General features: G+C 61.7%; 3 protein-coding genes across 15 annotated transcripts; all 3 read left to right on the forward strand.

Annotated features, from left to right (window-relative positions):
* Positions 1 to 1155: 1155 nt before the first annotated feature.
* ST6GALNAC4 (ST6 N-acetylgalactosaminide alpha-2,6-sialyltransferase 4) lies at positions 1156 to 3699 on the forward strand. Its single transcript, XM_086857939.1, has 6 exons — positions 1156 to 1250; positions 1537 to 1613; positions 1878 to 2048; positions 2161 to 2573; positions 2706 to 2813; positions 2896 to 3699. The coding sequence occupies exons 2-6, from the start codon at positions 1602 to 1604 to the stop codon at positions 3083 to 3085; spliced, it is 894 nt and encodes a 297-aa protein (XP_086714065.1). The 5' UTR covers positions 1156 to 1250; positions 1537 to 1601; the 3' UTR covers positions 3086 to 3699.
* A 695-nt stretch (positions 3700 to 4394) lies between these two features.
* Positions 4395 to 8788, forward strand: ST6GALNAC6 (ST6 N-acetylgalactosaminide alpha-2,6-sialyltransferase 6). 10 transcript variants are annotated; one of them, XM_086857936.1, is made up of 8 exons: positions 4395 to 4718; positions 4753 to 4905; positions 5345 to 5459; positions 6278 to 6340; positions 6472 to 6651; positions 6818 to 7215; positions 7406 to 7513; positions 7595 to 8788. In XM_086857936.1, the coding sequence occupies exons 4-8, from the start codon at positions 6326 to 6328 to the stop codon at positions 7782 to 7784; spliced, it is 891 nt and encodes a 296-aa protein (XP_086714062.1). In that variant the 5' UTR covers positions 4395 to 4718; positions 4753 to 4905; positions 5345 to 5459; positions 6278 to 6325; the 3' UTR covers positions 7785 to 8788. The 10 variants fall into 10 exon arrangements, with proteins under 10 accessions (XP_086714062.1, XP_086714058.1, XP_086714056.1 ...); XM_086857932.1 differs by having other exon boundaries at positions 4405 to 4718; positions 6183 to 6340; XM_086857930.1 differs by having other exon boundaries at positions 4405 to 4718; positions 7406 to 7509.
* A 1562-nt stretch (positions 8789 to 10350) lies between these two features.
* Positions 10351 to 15229, forward strand: AK1 (adenylate kinase 1). Of its 4 annotated transcripts, none has more exons than XM_086857940.1 (7): positions 10351 to 10616; positions 11841 to 11883; positions 13037 to 13072; positions 13580 to 13743; positions 13949 to 14065; positions 14511 to 14702; positions 15008 to 15229. In XM_086857940.1, the coding sequence occupies exons 2-7, from the start codon at positions 11874 to 11876 to the stop codon at positions 15071 to 15073; spliced, it is 585 nt and encodes a 194-aa protein (XP_086714066.1). In that variant the 5' UTR covers positions 10351 to 10616; positions 11841 to 11873; the 3' UTR covers positions 15074 to 15229. The 4 variants fall into 4 exon arrangements, with proteins under 4 accessions (XP_086714066.1, XP_086714068.1, XP_023793881.1 ...); XM_086857942.1 differs by lacking the exon at positions 10351 to 10616 and adding an exon at positions 10647 to 10727; XM_023938113.2 differs by lacking the exon at positions 10351 to 10616 and adding an exon at positions 10664 to 11632.
* The last annotated feature ends 559 nt before the right edge of the window (positions 15230 to 15788 follow it).

The raw sequence follows: 15788 nt of genomic DNA on the forward strand, positions 1-15788 counted from the left end.
CTCCCTGTCCTCTGCCCCTGCCAAGGGCTGCCACAAGCCTGCCAGGGTGGGTTCAGCTGCGTGGCCCTGGCGGTGCACGACATCCTGCTGAAGAGGTGCTGCTGCTGAGGTCAGGCAGGGAAGCACCAGAGAGAACCTGGCCCAACTTTGTGCTGGCTCTGCCATGCTTGGGGCTGCTCTACCCTGCCTGGGGAGGGTAGATTTGGGGAACTCTAACCCTTCTTGCATGTAATGTGAACTTCCTGCCAGCAGCATGTCCCACAGTCTCCCATCCTGCCTGGGGGTGGCTTGGGACACCCCAAGGGCCACAGCTGAACCTGGCTGCAGGAGCCAGCAGAGGGTCCAGAGGTGAGGCTCTGGCTGGAGGTTTGTTTCCAGCTCTTGCAGAGGTTGCCGGGCCATGCTGAGCTGTCAAACCCCTTGGTGCCCTTCCCTGCCCCTCACCTGCTGGCCAGGACTCGGCCCACCCCACAGGGGTGGTTTCGGGCTGGGGCAGAAGGAAGCAAAGGGTGGAAGAATTCGGAGCAGCTGCGGTGTGACCTCCCCCTGCAGCCTTGCTTCCTGTGCAGGAGCCCAGTGCTGTCCCTGTCACTTCCTCTCCCTCTGGTTTCTGGCCTGTTCAGGACAGGGGTCCGTTTCAAGGTTACATCTCATGTTTCTTTATCACCAGTGGGAGAAATCAAAGTCCAGTGCCCTGCCCTGGGCCAGCAGGCAGCTCACTCTGGGGACAATTCTCAGGCTTGACCCTGGCAGGAGGGGCTGCAGGTGATGAGCACCCCCCTGGAGCCATTTGATGGGGTCTGGGGTACTGAGGGTCTCACCTGCCTTGGCCCCACTCCTGAGCCATTCCGGACCCTTGTGGTGTCCCTGGGCTCATCGGGAGCCGGTGCTGCACGGAGGTGGGAGAGCACAGGGGACCGGGAGGCTGCAGGACCCCCGAGCGGGAAGGGAGCCTAAGAGGGCAGAGCAAGAGGAGGAAAGAGCCATGGGGTCGCTACCGAGGCACACGGTAGTGAGGGAGCGGGGATCGCTTTCGGGACACACGGGGTGGGTGCCGGGGTCGGTCCCGGTGCGCCGGGCACGATCTGACGGGCGGGTCCCCGGAGGAGCCGGGTCGCGGGGCGGGGCGGGGGCGGTCCCGGTGCCGGTCCCGGCAGTGCCCGCTCGGCTCCGCCCCGCCTCGGCCCGCCAGCCCCACTCCGGGCGGGATGCAGGACCCGCCGGTGGCGGCACGGGGGGCTCCCGGCTCGGTGAGTGGGGCCGGCACTGGGAACCGGGGACGCCGCGCCGGGGGGACACCCCGGGCCCGACCCCTGCCCGGCGGGGCGGCACCCGCGGAGGAGCGGGGGGGATCTGGACACGGAGTGGGGACCTCGGGGATCGTGGGAATGAGGGTGCGTGGGGGGATCCCGGTAATGGCCTCGGGGAGGTCCCGGCACGAGGCGTGGGGGGGAACCCCGGGCCTTGGGGGACCGGAGGGGTCCCGCTGGGCGACCTCACCCCGGGGAGCCGCGGCTGAGCCCGCTCCGCTTGCAGGGTGCGAGTCCCCACCCTCCCGGTGACCCCCGGACCCCGCCCGGTGATTCGCCAGCCCCCCGAGGATGAAGACGCTGGTGAGTAGGGGGTGGGACAGGGGCGAGGGGCCGGTGGGACCCCGCCACAATCGGGGAGCCGCTCGCCCTAAAAGCGCTGCTGGAGGGCGCCGAGCCGCAGGGCGTGCGGGCATCGCCGCTGCAGGGAGTGAGCCGGGCCCGGCATCCCAACACACCTCAACACCCCCGAGCGGCAGCTCCCTCATGGCCACGGGGCCACCGCCATCCGGCGCGGGGCCGCTGCACGTGGGCAGGCCCGGAGAGCTCCCCCCGCCCTGCTTCTAGGTCCGGCTCTTCCTCACGCTGGTGTGCGCGATGGTGGTGGCCGTGCTGTACATCCTGCTGGGCTACCGCGCCCGCATGCAGCCCTGCTGCCAGCCCCCGGGGCTGCGGGACAGCCCCGCCACATCCAGCGTCCGCAGCTTCCAGGGGTACAGCCGCGTTCCCGACGGGAAGGTGAGTGGGGATGGGGCGGCGCTGGGGCTGGTGGGGCAGCTCGGCCCATCTTTGCTGTCCTTTGGGAAAGGGGTCCAGGGGGAGAAGGAGCTGACGGTGCATCTCCCCACAGCCTTTGGAGCGAGCGCTGTGCCACCACTGCGCCGTCGTCTCCAGCTCGGGACAGATGCTGGGCTCCCAGCTGGGACAGGCCATCGACGGGCAGGAGTGTGTCCTGCGCATGAACCATGCCCCCACCACCGGCTATGAGCAGGACGTGGGGGCACGCAGCACTATCCGGGTGGTCTCACACACCAGCGTTCCTCTGCTGCTGGGGAACCAGCCCTACTTCTTCCAGCAGTCCCAAGAGACCCTCTACTTTGTCTGGGGGCCAGCAAAGAAGATGAGCAGGGAGAAGATGGGCTCAACCTACCAGGCGCTGCTGAAGGTGACAGAGAAGTACCCCCAGCTGCAGATCTACACCCTGACCGAGGAGAAGATGGCATACTGTGACGATGTCTTCCAGAATGAGACAGGGAAGAACAGGTACTGCTGGCTCCTGAGGAGCCCGGTTGGGTCCCCCTGATGTACCTCCTGTCCCTCCCATCCATCAGCCATAGTGTGGGTGGGCCAGGGGCACAGTGCCACCCACTCCGGTGTGACCACCATGCTTTGCAGGATGAAATCCGGCTCCTTCCTGAGCACGGGCTGGTTCACCATGATCCTGGCCATGGAGCTGTGCGAGCAGATCTGTGTCTTTGGCATGGTCAGCGACAGCTACTGCAGGTGTGGTTGGGGTGACAGGGGCAGCTGTGGGGTGGTCCGGTGTCCCCCCAAGTCCCACACTCAGCCTGCCCCCTCCTGCCAGGGAGAAGAACCACTCCAGCGTGCCGTACCACTACTTTGAGAAGGGCTGGCTGGACGAGTGCAAGATGTACCTGATGCACGAGCGAGCTCGCCGTGCCGGACACCGCTTCATCACCGAGAAAGCCATCTTCTCCCGCTGGGCCAAGAGGAGCAACATTGTCTTCAACCACTCATCCTGGGCAGGCAGGTAGGGTGCCAGCCACAGGGTGAAGCAGCAGGAAGTTCAGTGGCAGGGCAGCTCTCATCCTGCAGCAACATGTCTCAGCTCTGCCAGTGCCATGGTTGGACACCTTTTGCCAAGCCCTGGAGCAGGGAGTCTCCGTGCCTGCAGCAGCAGTGCCTGTTTCCCCAGCTGGTGGATGGGCTGGGAACCCCCTGTTGGTACATGGGGGGCAATGAGCTGGACCCATGCAGCCCCACCAGCTCCAAACACCTGCCTGGATGGACCCAGGGAGACCTGGTTTTCTGCTCACTCCACTAGGAGGAATATTTAATGCTGGATTAGACATGCTGCTAGACTCCATCAGGACATGGGGCAGAAATGCTCAGCCCTGCCGGGGCTGCAAACTCTCACAGAGATGAAGCTCTACTGTGGTCCTTGCTCCACTTGTGCCCTCTGGACAGTGCTGGATGTGGGGTGCAGGCAGCTGGATTCAGGCTCTGCCTTCTGCTGCTTGGTGTCTGTATCCCCTCAGCTGGGAAGCCCTGGAGCCACATGTGCCCTAGGAGCTCTGAGTTGCCTTGTCACAAGTGTCCTTGGATTCAGACCAAAGCAAATGTGGCCATTAAAATGGTTTTTAATTCAGTGGTGCCCCTTGCTGTGCCCTTTGTGGCTGCAGGACAGGACAGGGGGCGAGGGAGGGGGGATACTCAATAGCTCATCACAGGCTGCCAGGCTATAAATAAGAGGGGGAGGTGACAAGGGGGTGGAGCTGAGCCTAAACAGGGAAGAGGGTGCTGAAAGCATTTGAGGTTATTTGGGAACCAGCAGCTGCAATTATGCAGGATGGGTGCTCAATCTGGAGTGACCCTCGGTCCCACAGGGCTCAGGGCTGCTGGGCTGTCACAGGGCACTGGCAGCTCCCATGTCCCTGGAGAGATGTGACATGCCAAGGGCAAGTGTGTGCCCTGAGCCCACAGCAGCTCTTTGAACATGTAAACAGATGCCACATGTTTGGCTGGGTCCGGTGGTGTCTGGGGGGGCCAGGGGTGACAGGAGGGGTACAGATGCTGGGGTGCAGAGCGAGTGGTCCAGGAACTGGGGCTGCTTCCTGCAGGGCAGTGCAGCAGAGGAGCACACGAAGCTCTTTGCCTGCTGCCTCAGCTGCCACAGCCCTGCACAGGGTAAAGCATCACCGGCACAGCAGAGCTAGAATCCCTCTGGACAGGCGTCAGGGCTGCAGGTCCCTGCCAGCGTTGGAGCCCTCTCCCTGTGCCACGAAACCCCCCGAGCGGGGCCCTGAGCTGCCCGGCCAGCGCGGGGGAGACCTCGGCATCCCTGCAATGCGCTGAACCGGCACGGCTCAGGCTCGGCGTGCTGCTCCTGCCGCAGCCGGACAGCGCTGCCCCCCTCCCCGGGGACCGGGGGATCAGTCCCGGCCTTTCCCGGCGGCTCTCCCGATCCCGAGAGGGTGGCACTAGGATCCAGCGGCTCTCCCGATCCCGAGAGGGTGGCACTAGGATCCAGGGGCTCTCCCGATCCAGAGAGGGTGGCACTAGGATCCAGGGGCTCTCCCGATCCAGAGAGGGTGGCACTAGGATCCAGCGGCTCTCCCGATCCCGAGAGGGTGGCACTAGGATCCAGGGGCTCTCCCGATCCAGAGGGTGGCACTAGGATCCAGCAGCTCTCCCGATCCAGAGGGTGGCACTAGGATCCAGCGGCTCTCCCGATCCAGAGGGTGGCACTAGGATCCAGCGGCTCTCCCGATCCAGAGGGTGGCACTAGGATCCAGCGGCTCTCCCGATCCAGAGGGCGGCACTGGGACCCGGCCTGGGCGGCGGCAGAGGGGCGGTCAGTATTGGCAGCGATATCAGTAACGGCACGATATCAATACCGGCAGCGATATCGATACCGGCTCGATATCAACACCGGCAGCGATATCGATACCGGCAGTGGTATCGGAGCCGTCCGTGGACCTCGCGCGTCCCGGCCGGGCCCGTTCAGCCGCTGCAGGGGCGGAACGCGCCGTGGCCGGGCGGGAGAGCGGCCCTGCCCCCGGTGTAACGGGGATGGAGGGGTAGGAAGCGTCCGGTTCCCTCTCGTGTGGCCCCGGCCGGGGGTGGGGGATGCTCCCCGGGGCGGGGGAGGACTCGCACGTAGGAGTGGCGGGAGGTTGGCACTCGGGGCCGGGCGGGTTTTCCCTTCCCGGTGGGCAGAAGGGTTCGCATCCGGAGCTGGGGGACCCCCGGCGGGGGAAGGGGGCTGGATCTGAAGCAGCCCTTTCCCGCAGAGCGGCAATGTGAGCCCCTGTCCCGGCCATGGCCGAGCCCGCTGGAGGGAGCAGGCTGCACCCGCCGCCCGCGGGGCGCAGGAGGTGACGGACTCCTCATGAGAGTCCCCAGCAGGTAAGGCCCTCCATGGGGTCCCACATGGCCCGAGAGATATGGAGGGAGCGAAGTGGGGTCCGGGAGTGGGGGTCCCACAGCGTCCCCAGCCTTCGCACGACGAAGCCCTCCATCATCATCACGCCCGGCAATGACCTGGGCTCCCCGGGTGGGCTAGTACCTTCTGGCACCACCACCAGCCCTGAGAGCGTTTCGAGGTGTCAGCTCCCCCCAGGGGTTGATCTCAGGCTGTTGCATAATTTGCCTTGTGACAATTAGTAAAGAGGCTTCGGTGGTTTTTAATTTCCACTTGCTTGGAGCGCTCCCGGAATGGCTGGGGCTCGATAACCAGGGCTCCCAAAACTAAACTGGGTCAGTCCGCTTTGAGTGGAAGTTAGAGTGGGTCCCGGGCCTGGAGAGGTCCCTGCAAGTCTGCTGGGTGCAATCCAATGCATGTGCTGAATGGGGCAGGTGTCATTTGCTTCCATTCCCTCCTGATCCAGGACTCCTGTGGTGGTGGTTTTAATGGAATTTCACTGCACAAGCAGCAGGTTAACCCTCCCTAACCCTGTGGTTTGAGTGGTTTCATCCCCACAAAGGGAGGATAATTCTCCCTGGACCCAGCTTAACGTGGGGATCCCCCAGGCACAAGTTGCTCTTCCACACCCCGGAGTCTTCCCAGCCTCTGCCCACAGCATTTCTTTTCCCCTCATCAATTCTGGGGGATTGTTCTCCTCTTCAAAGGGGGTCTTGGAGACTTGTCCTGTGTACGCCTGATCCTGCACTCCCACCAGCCTGGGGACGAAAGTCTGGGCTGGGGGTGACCACATGCCTCGCAGGTGCTCGGGACGCCGGGGATCACTGCGTGCTGAGGCCAGCACGGAGACATGAGTGGCAGCGCGGTGAGTGCCAGAGAATCACCCCGGGGACCTCCTGGGGACAGCAGGCATCCTGCTGGAAATGCCATGGGAGTGGGGTGGGTGCTGACCCCGTGGGGTGGGGGCAGCGGCTGACGCTCTCCCCCTGCCCACAGAGCCAGCGCGCCGCCGCCCTGGGGGTCCTCTTTGCCCTGATCATGTTGCTGATCATCTACAGCTCCGGCAACGGGAGCGAGGTCTTCCCCTACAGCCGCCTGCGGGGCAGAGCCCGCCGGCCCCCCAACCTCAAGAAGTGGGGGGTGAAAAGCGGGTACCTGCCTGTCTGTGGGAACAAGGTACGAGCTGGGCAGCGGGGCCGGGCCTCAGCGGTGACATGGGGTCTGTCCCTCTGCTGACATCCGGCCAAACTGTCCCCTCCCGAGCACAGTGGCTCCGCAGGGAGCAGTACCCTGTCCACGGTGACACCACAAGTCACCTGCTGACGGCACTTGTCATCACCAGACCCTGACTGCCCGCTGCCACCAATGCGTCATTGTCACCAGCTCCAGCCACCTCCTGGGCACCCACCTGGGCACGGTCATCGACGGGGCCGAGTGCACCATCCGCATGAACGATGCTCCCACCACAGGCTACAATGCTGATGTGGGCAACAAGACCAGCTTCCGTGTGGTGGCCCACTCCAGCCTCTACCGTGTCCTCAAGCGGCCCCAGGAATTCGTCAACAAGACTCCAGAGACCATCTTCATCTTCTGGGGGCCTCCCACCAAGATGCAGAAGAGCCTCCTGAAGATCATCCAGCGTGTCTGCGCCTCGTTCCCCAACATGACAGCCTACGTTGTCTCCCCTGGCCGCATGAAGCAGTTTGATGACCTGTTTCGGGGAGAGACAGGGAAGGACAGGTACCTCAGAGCCACCTCTTGTGCTGTCCCCCCCTTTCTCCAGGTTCCCAAGACAGAGCTGACCCTTGGAACTGCTTCATGGGCTGCAGCATTGAGCTGGGGGTCCCTGAGGCACGTTGGGGACACTGAGGGGGTCCATTGCCCACATCAGCTCACCCCTGTCATCCTTCCTGTTGTTTTTCCTCCCCAGGGAGAAGTCCCGCTCGTGGCTCAGCACTGGCTGGTTCACCATGGTGATCGCGGTGGAGCTGTGCGATGCCGTCCATGTCTATGGCATGGTGCCACCCAGCTACTGTGGGTGAGGAGACCCCCCCAGGCCCCCACCCCAGCTCCCTGACCCCACCATGGGGCTCACCCAATGTTTCTTTCCCTGGTGCAGCCACCACCCTCCACCCCGCCGCCTGCCCTACCACTACTACGAGCCCAAGGGCCCCGACGAGTGCACAACCTACATCCACAATGAGCGGAGCCGCAGGGGCAACCACCACCGCTTCATCACTGAGAAGAGGGTCTTTGCCAGCTGGGCCGGCCTCTACAACATCACCTTCTCCCACCCCACCTGGACTTAGGGGCTGCCCCACACCTGCTGGGTAGACTCCTGGAGCTGGGATGGATGGGGGTTCCCCTGCATCCCCCTGGGAGTGGGGGGAGCCCTGGCTCAGGGTGCCACCAGCTGCCTCCCACAGGACCACTGCCGTTGGTGGCTCCTTGCACCTGGGATGTGTTGGGTTTTGAGCTGGTTTTTGGGGGCCAGGTGGTGAATGTAAGATTTGGGGTGTCCTCCCTCCATGTGCAGGATACTTGGGTATGATATCCTGCCCCATCCTGGTCCATGCACATTGCAGCCCTTGTGAGCCTATAAGGGGGTTCCAGGTCCCCTCAGCCCAGTTTTGGTTTACACCACTTCTGGGGTCAACACAGAGATTGTTTGCTCCAACCATCTGGGTGGGGAGATACCCTCTTGGAGCTCAGCCCCCCTCTGCCTTCCCCAGCCTCCTCATCCCCAGTCCTCAGTCATCCTTCCTGCAGCAGAACCCCACAGTTTTTGGTGGGACCCCATGGGGGCAACATTGCCACCCTCCCTGTCCCAGCACCCCAAAAACATCAGCCACTCCTAGCACCGCTGTGCCCCATACTGCCAAAAGCTTTTCTAACTGAAAGATGGGCTTTTGGGGAGCTTTTTGGGGGTTTTGGCTTTTTTTTCTCCCTGCTTCTAATCCTGGGGATTGTACTTGGGTTTCCTGGATGAAGGATTGAGCAGGGGCTGCTCATTAGTGATAACAAAGGGCCAGCAGCTGCTTATAAACAATTTAGAAGTGGGCAGGTAATGGGGGGCAGTGGTGCCTCTTGGTACCCTGTGGCTGGAACAGGACTTTGTTATTAATTTCTCAGCAGCAGAGAAGGTGATCTGGGGAAAGCACCTAAATATGGTGTGTGGCCTTGGCAGGAATCCATTCCTCAGTTTCCCTCTGGTTGGGGTTTTGGGGGGCTCGGTGCTGGGGGAAGCAGTGGGGCACCCATGTTTTGTAATTGTTTGTACAGGAATAAATATTGCTGCAGTCTGTTACCTTGAGCCCTGGCTCTGGATGGGTTTTTGGGGATGATGGCAGTGACCCCCAGCCCACAGCAGTGCTGTCCCTGGGCACTCAGGAGGGTGTGGCACGGTGCCCAGCATGTCCAGGTGGACTCCACTGGATCCACATCCAGTCCCTGGCTGACTCCAGCTCTGAGCCACCTCCACAGTGTCAGGTGCCAGCTGAGACCTCCCCAGATTGTGTCACCCCCAGCCAGGTGCCCTGGGGTCACAGGGTTTTGGGACAGGGCCTGTGCAGGCACAGAGGAGGAGGAAGGGCAGGTAAGAGCGAGGACTGGGAGATCACAGTTGCCTGTCTCCAAGCCTGGTGCCACAGAAGGGCTTTGCCATGAGATGGGCACAGAAGGGAGCAGCACGATGGCACTGGCTCTGGTCTGGCACATCCTGGATAACACACCCAGACAAACTGTGGAGGGGAAACTGCTCAGACACGTATCAAACAAATCACCCCCAGTTATGGGATAGACAGCATCTGCAGCCACTGAAGCCCCTCTTCCCCCTGCCAAATATGCCTTAGACTTTTATGTAAATTATATGTAAGAGGAATTTGAGATAAAATAAAGGTGGTACTATTGTCTGAGCATTATCTCAGATTACGGGTAGTAAATAAAACTGGGGAAGAAGAATGTATCACTGATAATGGACACAAAGAATCCACAAGGAAAGCCAAGTAACTGTGGTGGATGGAATCAGCTCCAGCTGGGTAAAAGGTAATTCTGGCAGGGGGAGATCACAACCATGGACCCAACTAGAAGAGAAAGACTGAGCATGGGATTAGCATTAGAAGAGAAGGAATCATTTAACCAGTGGAATAAATAAACTGTGTAGCAAATGAGCATTAATGCCTTTATTTGCAAAAATGTATAAATAGTGAAAAGTTTTCAACAACCTTGGGACCCCAACCACCATGAAGACCAGGGTGAAGAAGGACCAACGAGATGCTGAGAGATCCACGGGTGGTGATAATTTTCTGCTTGACCGATCTCTCTCCCCCCACCTTCCCACCCCCATTCCTCTTTTCTACTTCTTTCTCTACCTCACATTTTATTGTTAAATAAAATATGTACTATTGGCTTTGGCATCCGATATCTCTCACTAATCAAATCTTAACAAGGACACAGCACACCGGGGTTTTACACCCCGGGAGCTGGGCGGGAGGGATGTGTAAGCTGGGGATGGGATGGGGACATAAGGACATTAGGGACAAGGATGGTGACAGTAGGAATGGGATGGGACAGGGATGGGGACATGGGGACTGGATAGGGACATTAGGGATGGGGTGGGGACATGGGGATGGATTGGGGGTATGAGGGTACCAAGGACAAGGATGGGGACATCAGGGACAGGGATGGGCATTAGGGACAGGGATAGGGACATGAGAACGGAATGGGGGCAGAAAAGGGGAAGCGACATGAGGACAGTGACGAGAAGAGCATTCCCGTGCGAGGAGCTGGGAGCGGAGGCGCGGGGAGCCCCGGAGCCCCCAGGCCCGGCAGGGTGGGGGCTGCCCCCTCAGGCGGACCCGCCGCCCCGAGCGGTGCAGGGTTAAACCGCCCGTGCGGGCGGGCGCAGGGCCCGCCGTGTCCCCCCTGCCCCCCTTGTCGCTCCCGGTCCCCTCCTGTCGCTCCCGGTCCCCCCTTTGTCCCCCCCCGTCGCTCTCTGTCCCCCCCTTGTCCCCCCGTGGCTCCCGGTCCCCTCACGCCGCTCGCTCGCGCCGCCGGTGCCGCGCGCTCCCGGCGTGCCCCGCGCCGCCGTGCTCTATAAATAGCGGTACCGGCGGGCCCGGCGCGGGCGGCGGCGGGGCCAGGTCAGTGCGGGACCCCCGCGGGGCCGGCCCAGGCCGGTGCGGGACCCCCGCGGGCGGGGGCGGAGCGGGAGGCTTCGGTTCTCGCTTGCGAGCGGTGGCGGGGGCACGGCGGTGAGGGGCTCGGGTCCCAGGGAGGGGCTGCGGGGCGCTGGCTGCCCGTGGAATGCGAGGGCTGGGTTGGAGCTGGCGGTGGGGTGAGATCGCTGGGGCACCCCGGGGTGCAGCCAGAAAGGGCCTCGGCTGGGGAGCCACAAGGCCACCCTGCAGCCCCCTCCCCAGCCCCGACCCGGGCGGCTCAGCGCTCTCCCCGGTCACCTCCACATCACCCTCACCCTGCAGCCGTGGGACCGGCACCGCGCTGGATCAGACACCCGGCTCACACTGAGGGCCGGGGCTGCCCGCAGACCCCGATCACCCCACCAAGACTGGTGCCAGCTGTCCTGAGTCTCAGCACCCTCACAGTCAGGGTCCCGGGGGTCCTGCACCCCCCGAACCCCGTGGGGGCCATCTCAGGACTTTGTCCCGGCAGCTCTGGTGGGATGTGACTCGGTGCCGGTTTCAGTCCGGCCATTCTTAGCCCCTGCCCTTTCGAGGTTGTAACACGACCTGTCAGCGGCTACGGGCTCCTCTGGCCACGGGATGCCCCGTGCCTGCACCCCGTCCAGCCGGTTTGGGGTGACGCGCTGTGGCCAAGCAGCTCGGGTGCTGCGGGGCTGGGTGTGAGCAGGCGGGGTGGCCAAACACGCCCTCCAGGTTTTGGGGTGCAATGGGGTGCTGCAACCCCCTCCTGAGGACACCCCCTAAAAGCAGCCCGTGGGGAGCTGGGGGTGCTGTCTCCACCACTCGCTGTTGTGGTGGCACCGGGCATCCCAAGCGGGTTTCCTGCTGTCGGGCAGCACCCCAGGCATTGGGATGTGGGCAGGGCAGGGGAGGAAGCCGGCAACGTCACCGCGCGTCACCCGGCATGGGGATGCCCTTACCGCAGCCGGATGCGGAGGGTGACTGCTGGGAACCAGGTGAGTGATGGCCGCAGAAGCAGAGATCCCTCAGCTCCCTATTCCAGGGCTGAGCCAGGAGTTGTGTCTTCCATGCCATCCCCCCCAGCCTGGCCTTGGAGCTGGGCACCATCATGGCCAAAAAGGGAGACCCTTTCTCCCCAATGTTTCTCCCCAGACACTTGGTGACCTGATGTGCTGAGTTGTTTATCCTGCTCTTTCCTGGCAGCCTTAAGTGCTTCTGTGCCTGGACTACGTCAGCATGTCGACAGGTGAGTGATCTGAATCCCTGCATACATTCCAACTGCATCCATCCCCTCAGTGTCCCCTGCATCCATTCCCTCTGCATCTCCCTGTCTCCTTGGTATCCATTTCCTTGGTTGCCCCCTGCATCAATCCCCCCTGGAATTAACCCCCCTCGTCCCCACTGCATCCATCCCCTCTGCATGCCCATCCCCTTTTTATCCAACCCCTTTGGTCCCCTTGCATCCATCCCCCCTGCATCAGTCCCCTTGGTCCCCCCTGCATCCACCACCTCTGCATTCTCCTTCCCTCCCTGCCTCTGTCCCCTCTGTCTCCCCTGCATTTGTCCCCCTTACGTGCAGCCCTGGCTCTCTTTGCATTCCTCCCCTCCACGTGCCTCTGTGTCCTTGCCTCCCTCTCTTCTGTCCATCCCCCATGTCCCTCCAGCCCCCCCACATGTCCCACATCCCATTGGTCCCTGCCAGACACTTGGCTCCATCCCCAGTCCTGGGGAGTGCTGGATGCCAAGGAGTTGAAATTTCATCCAGCTGTAATCAGGAGATGGGAAAGTGGCCCCAGAGCAGCTCAACTTTATTTTTAACTCTGCTTCCCCCTTTTGGCATCACACCCTGGCATCACCCCACGCCACGGTTGGTGCACAGATCCCACAGGTGGCGAGAACCCTGTGCCAGGGTGCTGGGCAGGGGATGGGGCAGTCAGTGCCACTTGCACATCGGCCACCAAGCCCAGGGACCAATGCTGGGCTCCAGGGACTGCTGGGGTTGTGCCAGATGCTCGAGGTGGCTGACCCTGCCCCAGCCCCAGTTAGCCCAGTGGGGTGAGAAGCCAGCCACAGGGATGGATGAGGCCAGTCCCTGCCTACGGGGGAGCCGTGGACAATGACCACCTCTGGGACACCACGTGGCACTGGAATTCCAGCCCCATTGGCCAAGGTGCCATGGGGTCTTTGTGCTCAGATGTGGCCAGACATCCCAACCTGCCCAGGTGACCAGGACACACGTCTGCTTCCCTCTCCATCTTCCTCCCAGGTCTCTCCTGGATCGGTCCCCTCCATCCCCAGGGATGCCTGCCCTGGATCTGGCACCCCCTGGGGACACCTCACTCCCACATGGACCTTTTAGCTTTTGATAATTTTTTTTTTTTTTCTTTTCTCTCTTCCAGAAAAGCTCAAGCAGCACAAAATCATCTTTGTGGTGGGTAAGTCTGTGTCCAGATCCTGTCACTGGTGAGGTCAGTCCAGGCCTTTTCCCTGTGCCTCTGGGCTGGGGAAACAAGGCTGGAGACTGAGACTGGGCTATTCCCAGGCACTGTGGGATGGCCATGGCTCCAGCTTGGCTCCTCAAGGCCACGTGGGGTATGCTGAGATCAGGAAGGCACCTCTGGCCAGGCGTGGGGTGGCAGCATCTGGGTTGATGTGACAGTAAACCACTGGGGGTTGATGTGACAACAAACCCCTGGGGGTAATGTGACAAAACCCTGGGTGCTGATGCCCTGGGTGCCATCAGGATGTGGTGCTCATATGCCAATTCCCAGCAGCCCATGCCACACCCAAGCACTTGGGCAACTTCAGGAGGAGCTCTGTCCATCCACTTGGTGCTGGTCTTGGGGACACCAACTGACATGTCACTGAGCTCTGGGGACTCCTGCTCCCATGCACCTCTCCCTCTCCTTACCCATGGCTTGGGACACACATGTGCCTTGCAGGTGGCCCTGGCTCGGGGAAAGGGACACAATGTGAGAAGATTGTGCAGAAGTATGGCTACACCCACCTCTCCACGGGGGACCTGCTGCGTGCAGAGGTCAGCTCAGGCTCAGAGCGGGGCAAGAAGCTGCAGGCCATTATGGAGAAGGGAGAGCTGGTGCCCCTGGTAAGTCCTCACCAGCCATCAGCTGCCACATGGTGGGGTGTGCAGGGGTGGCAGTGACACCAGATACCACAGTAATGGCTGGCACATGGCTCAGGCATCTCTGGCCCTGCCACCCCAGGGTGGGCTTTGCAGCAGGGGTTGGGGTGCTGGGTGGGAGTCGTGTTGTCCCCTATCAGCCGTAGCAGCTCTGTCCTCCCCGCTCCAGGACACGGTGCTGGACATGCTGCGGGACGCCATGGTGGCCAAAGCAGACGTGTCCAAGGGCTTCCTGATCGACGGATACCCCCGTGAGGTGAAGCAGGGAGAGGAGTTTGAAAAGAAGGTGAGGACTGGTGCCGTGCTGGGCCATGCCACACACCAGCTTAGCACAGGGACTCAATCCAGCAGCAGCCCGGCCTCCCCATCCCAGCAGAGATCACATCCCAGAAGGGTCTAAACTGGGCAGCAGACCCCCTGCCTCAGGACAGCCTGTGCCCAGAGTACAGTGGGAGGGACCAGGGTGTCCTCAGGCTGACAGAGCGTGACAACAGTGCTGACATGATGGTGATGGCAGAGAGCCAGGGCTTGGCCACAGTGTCCCTTTGCCTCCCTCTACATGGCCCTAGAGGCCACTGGAACAGTGTCCTGGTGGCTCCCAGACCAAAGCGGAGGGAGGCAGAGGGTGGTATGGGGACATCTGTGACCCTCATGCTGACCACCACCCCCCCAAACCAAACCAGACCCACACCAGCTCAGTGTGGTGACAGCCACGTCCCCTGTGTCCACAGATCGCCCCCCCCACGCTGCTGCTCTACGTGGATGCGGGGAAGGACACAATGGTGAAACGCCTGCTGAAGCGAGGCGAGACCAGCGGGAGGGTGGATGACAATGAGGAGACCATCAAGAAGCGTTTGGAGACCTACTACAAGGCCACTGAGCCTGTCATTGCCTTCTACAAGAGCAGAGGCATTGTCCGCCAGGTGAGCGGGGATGTGGCTGATGCCAGCACCCTCCAGCCCCACAGCCTGGGGCTTGTGTCCCAGGGGAGGGGAAGTGTTGGATGGGGATGACGAGGGAATCAGGAAAACTAAATTCTGCCTGGTTTGGGGTGGGCCTGATCCCTTTCATTCCTAACACGGCCCCCTCCAAGGATGGCCCACACCCCTTTGCCCTAAATGAGCCCTGGTCTCTTCACCCATGGTCAAAATACATCCTTGGAAGAGTTCCAGTTGCTCTTGGATGAGAGCCCTCGGGCGAGTCCCCCAGCTAACCCCTCTGTACGCAGCTCAACGCCGAGGGCTCCGTGGATGAGGTTTTCCAGCAGGTCTGCACCCACCTCGACTGCCTGTAACCAAACCCCCAGCCCCAGTTCCCCCCAGTGCACTCCAGCAGAGACAGCGGAAGCGGCTTTATCCTGTTTTCGTGGACGGAGCCATGCGGAGGAAATTTCAAGGACATTGTGTTTGGCTCTTTCCCGTCTCTCCCCAGTAAAGTTCACTTTAATGAATCCAGACTTTATCTTTTTCTTCTGTCGCAGGAAATGAGTTTTTCTTTCCAGAGGTTTTTTTTTTTTTTTTTTTCTCCCCCTCTGTCGTGCCCCCCCCAGCCCCTCTGGAGCTGATTAAGGGCCGGAAGCGGGTGTTTATCCCACCGGGGCAGCGGGATGCTGCGCTCAGAGGAAGGGAGGGAGCATCCCAGCCGCTCGCCCCAGCTTCCCAATCTGTGGCCTGCAGGGAGCCTGTGTCTGTGTCCTCCAACCAGTCCTGGCCACCCTCATTCTGTCCCGATTGCTGAACCCCCTCGTGCTCTGGGTGTGTGTCTGGACACACAGGCAGCATCTGAGACGTGTCCTGCACATGCGTCCCTTCCTCTCAGCTCTCCCACTGGCTGCCAGGGGCTGGAGGTGACCGGATTCGGGAGGGGGATTTCCACCACTTTCATGCCTTGGCATTTCCTTGTTTCTGTTGGTTGTCAGGGTTTTTTGGGGTACGCAGTGGCTGCACTGTGATGGTTTGTGGTGGCACAATGCCCTGGAGTGGGGTGCTCCCTGTCCTGCTGTGCCTGGA

Source organism: Cyanistes caeruleus, chromosome 20, assembly GCF_971803275.1.
Source record: "Cyanistes caeruleus chromosome 20, bCyaCae1.hap1.1, whole genome shotgun sequence".
NCBI lineage: Eukaryota > Metazoa > Chordata > Aves > Passeriformes > Paridae > Cyanistes > Cyanistes caeruleus.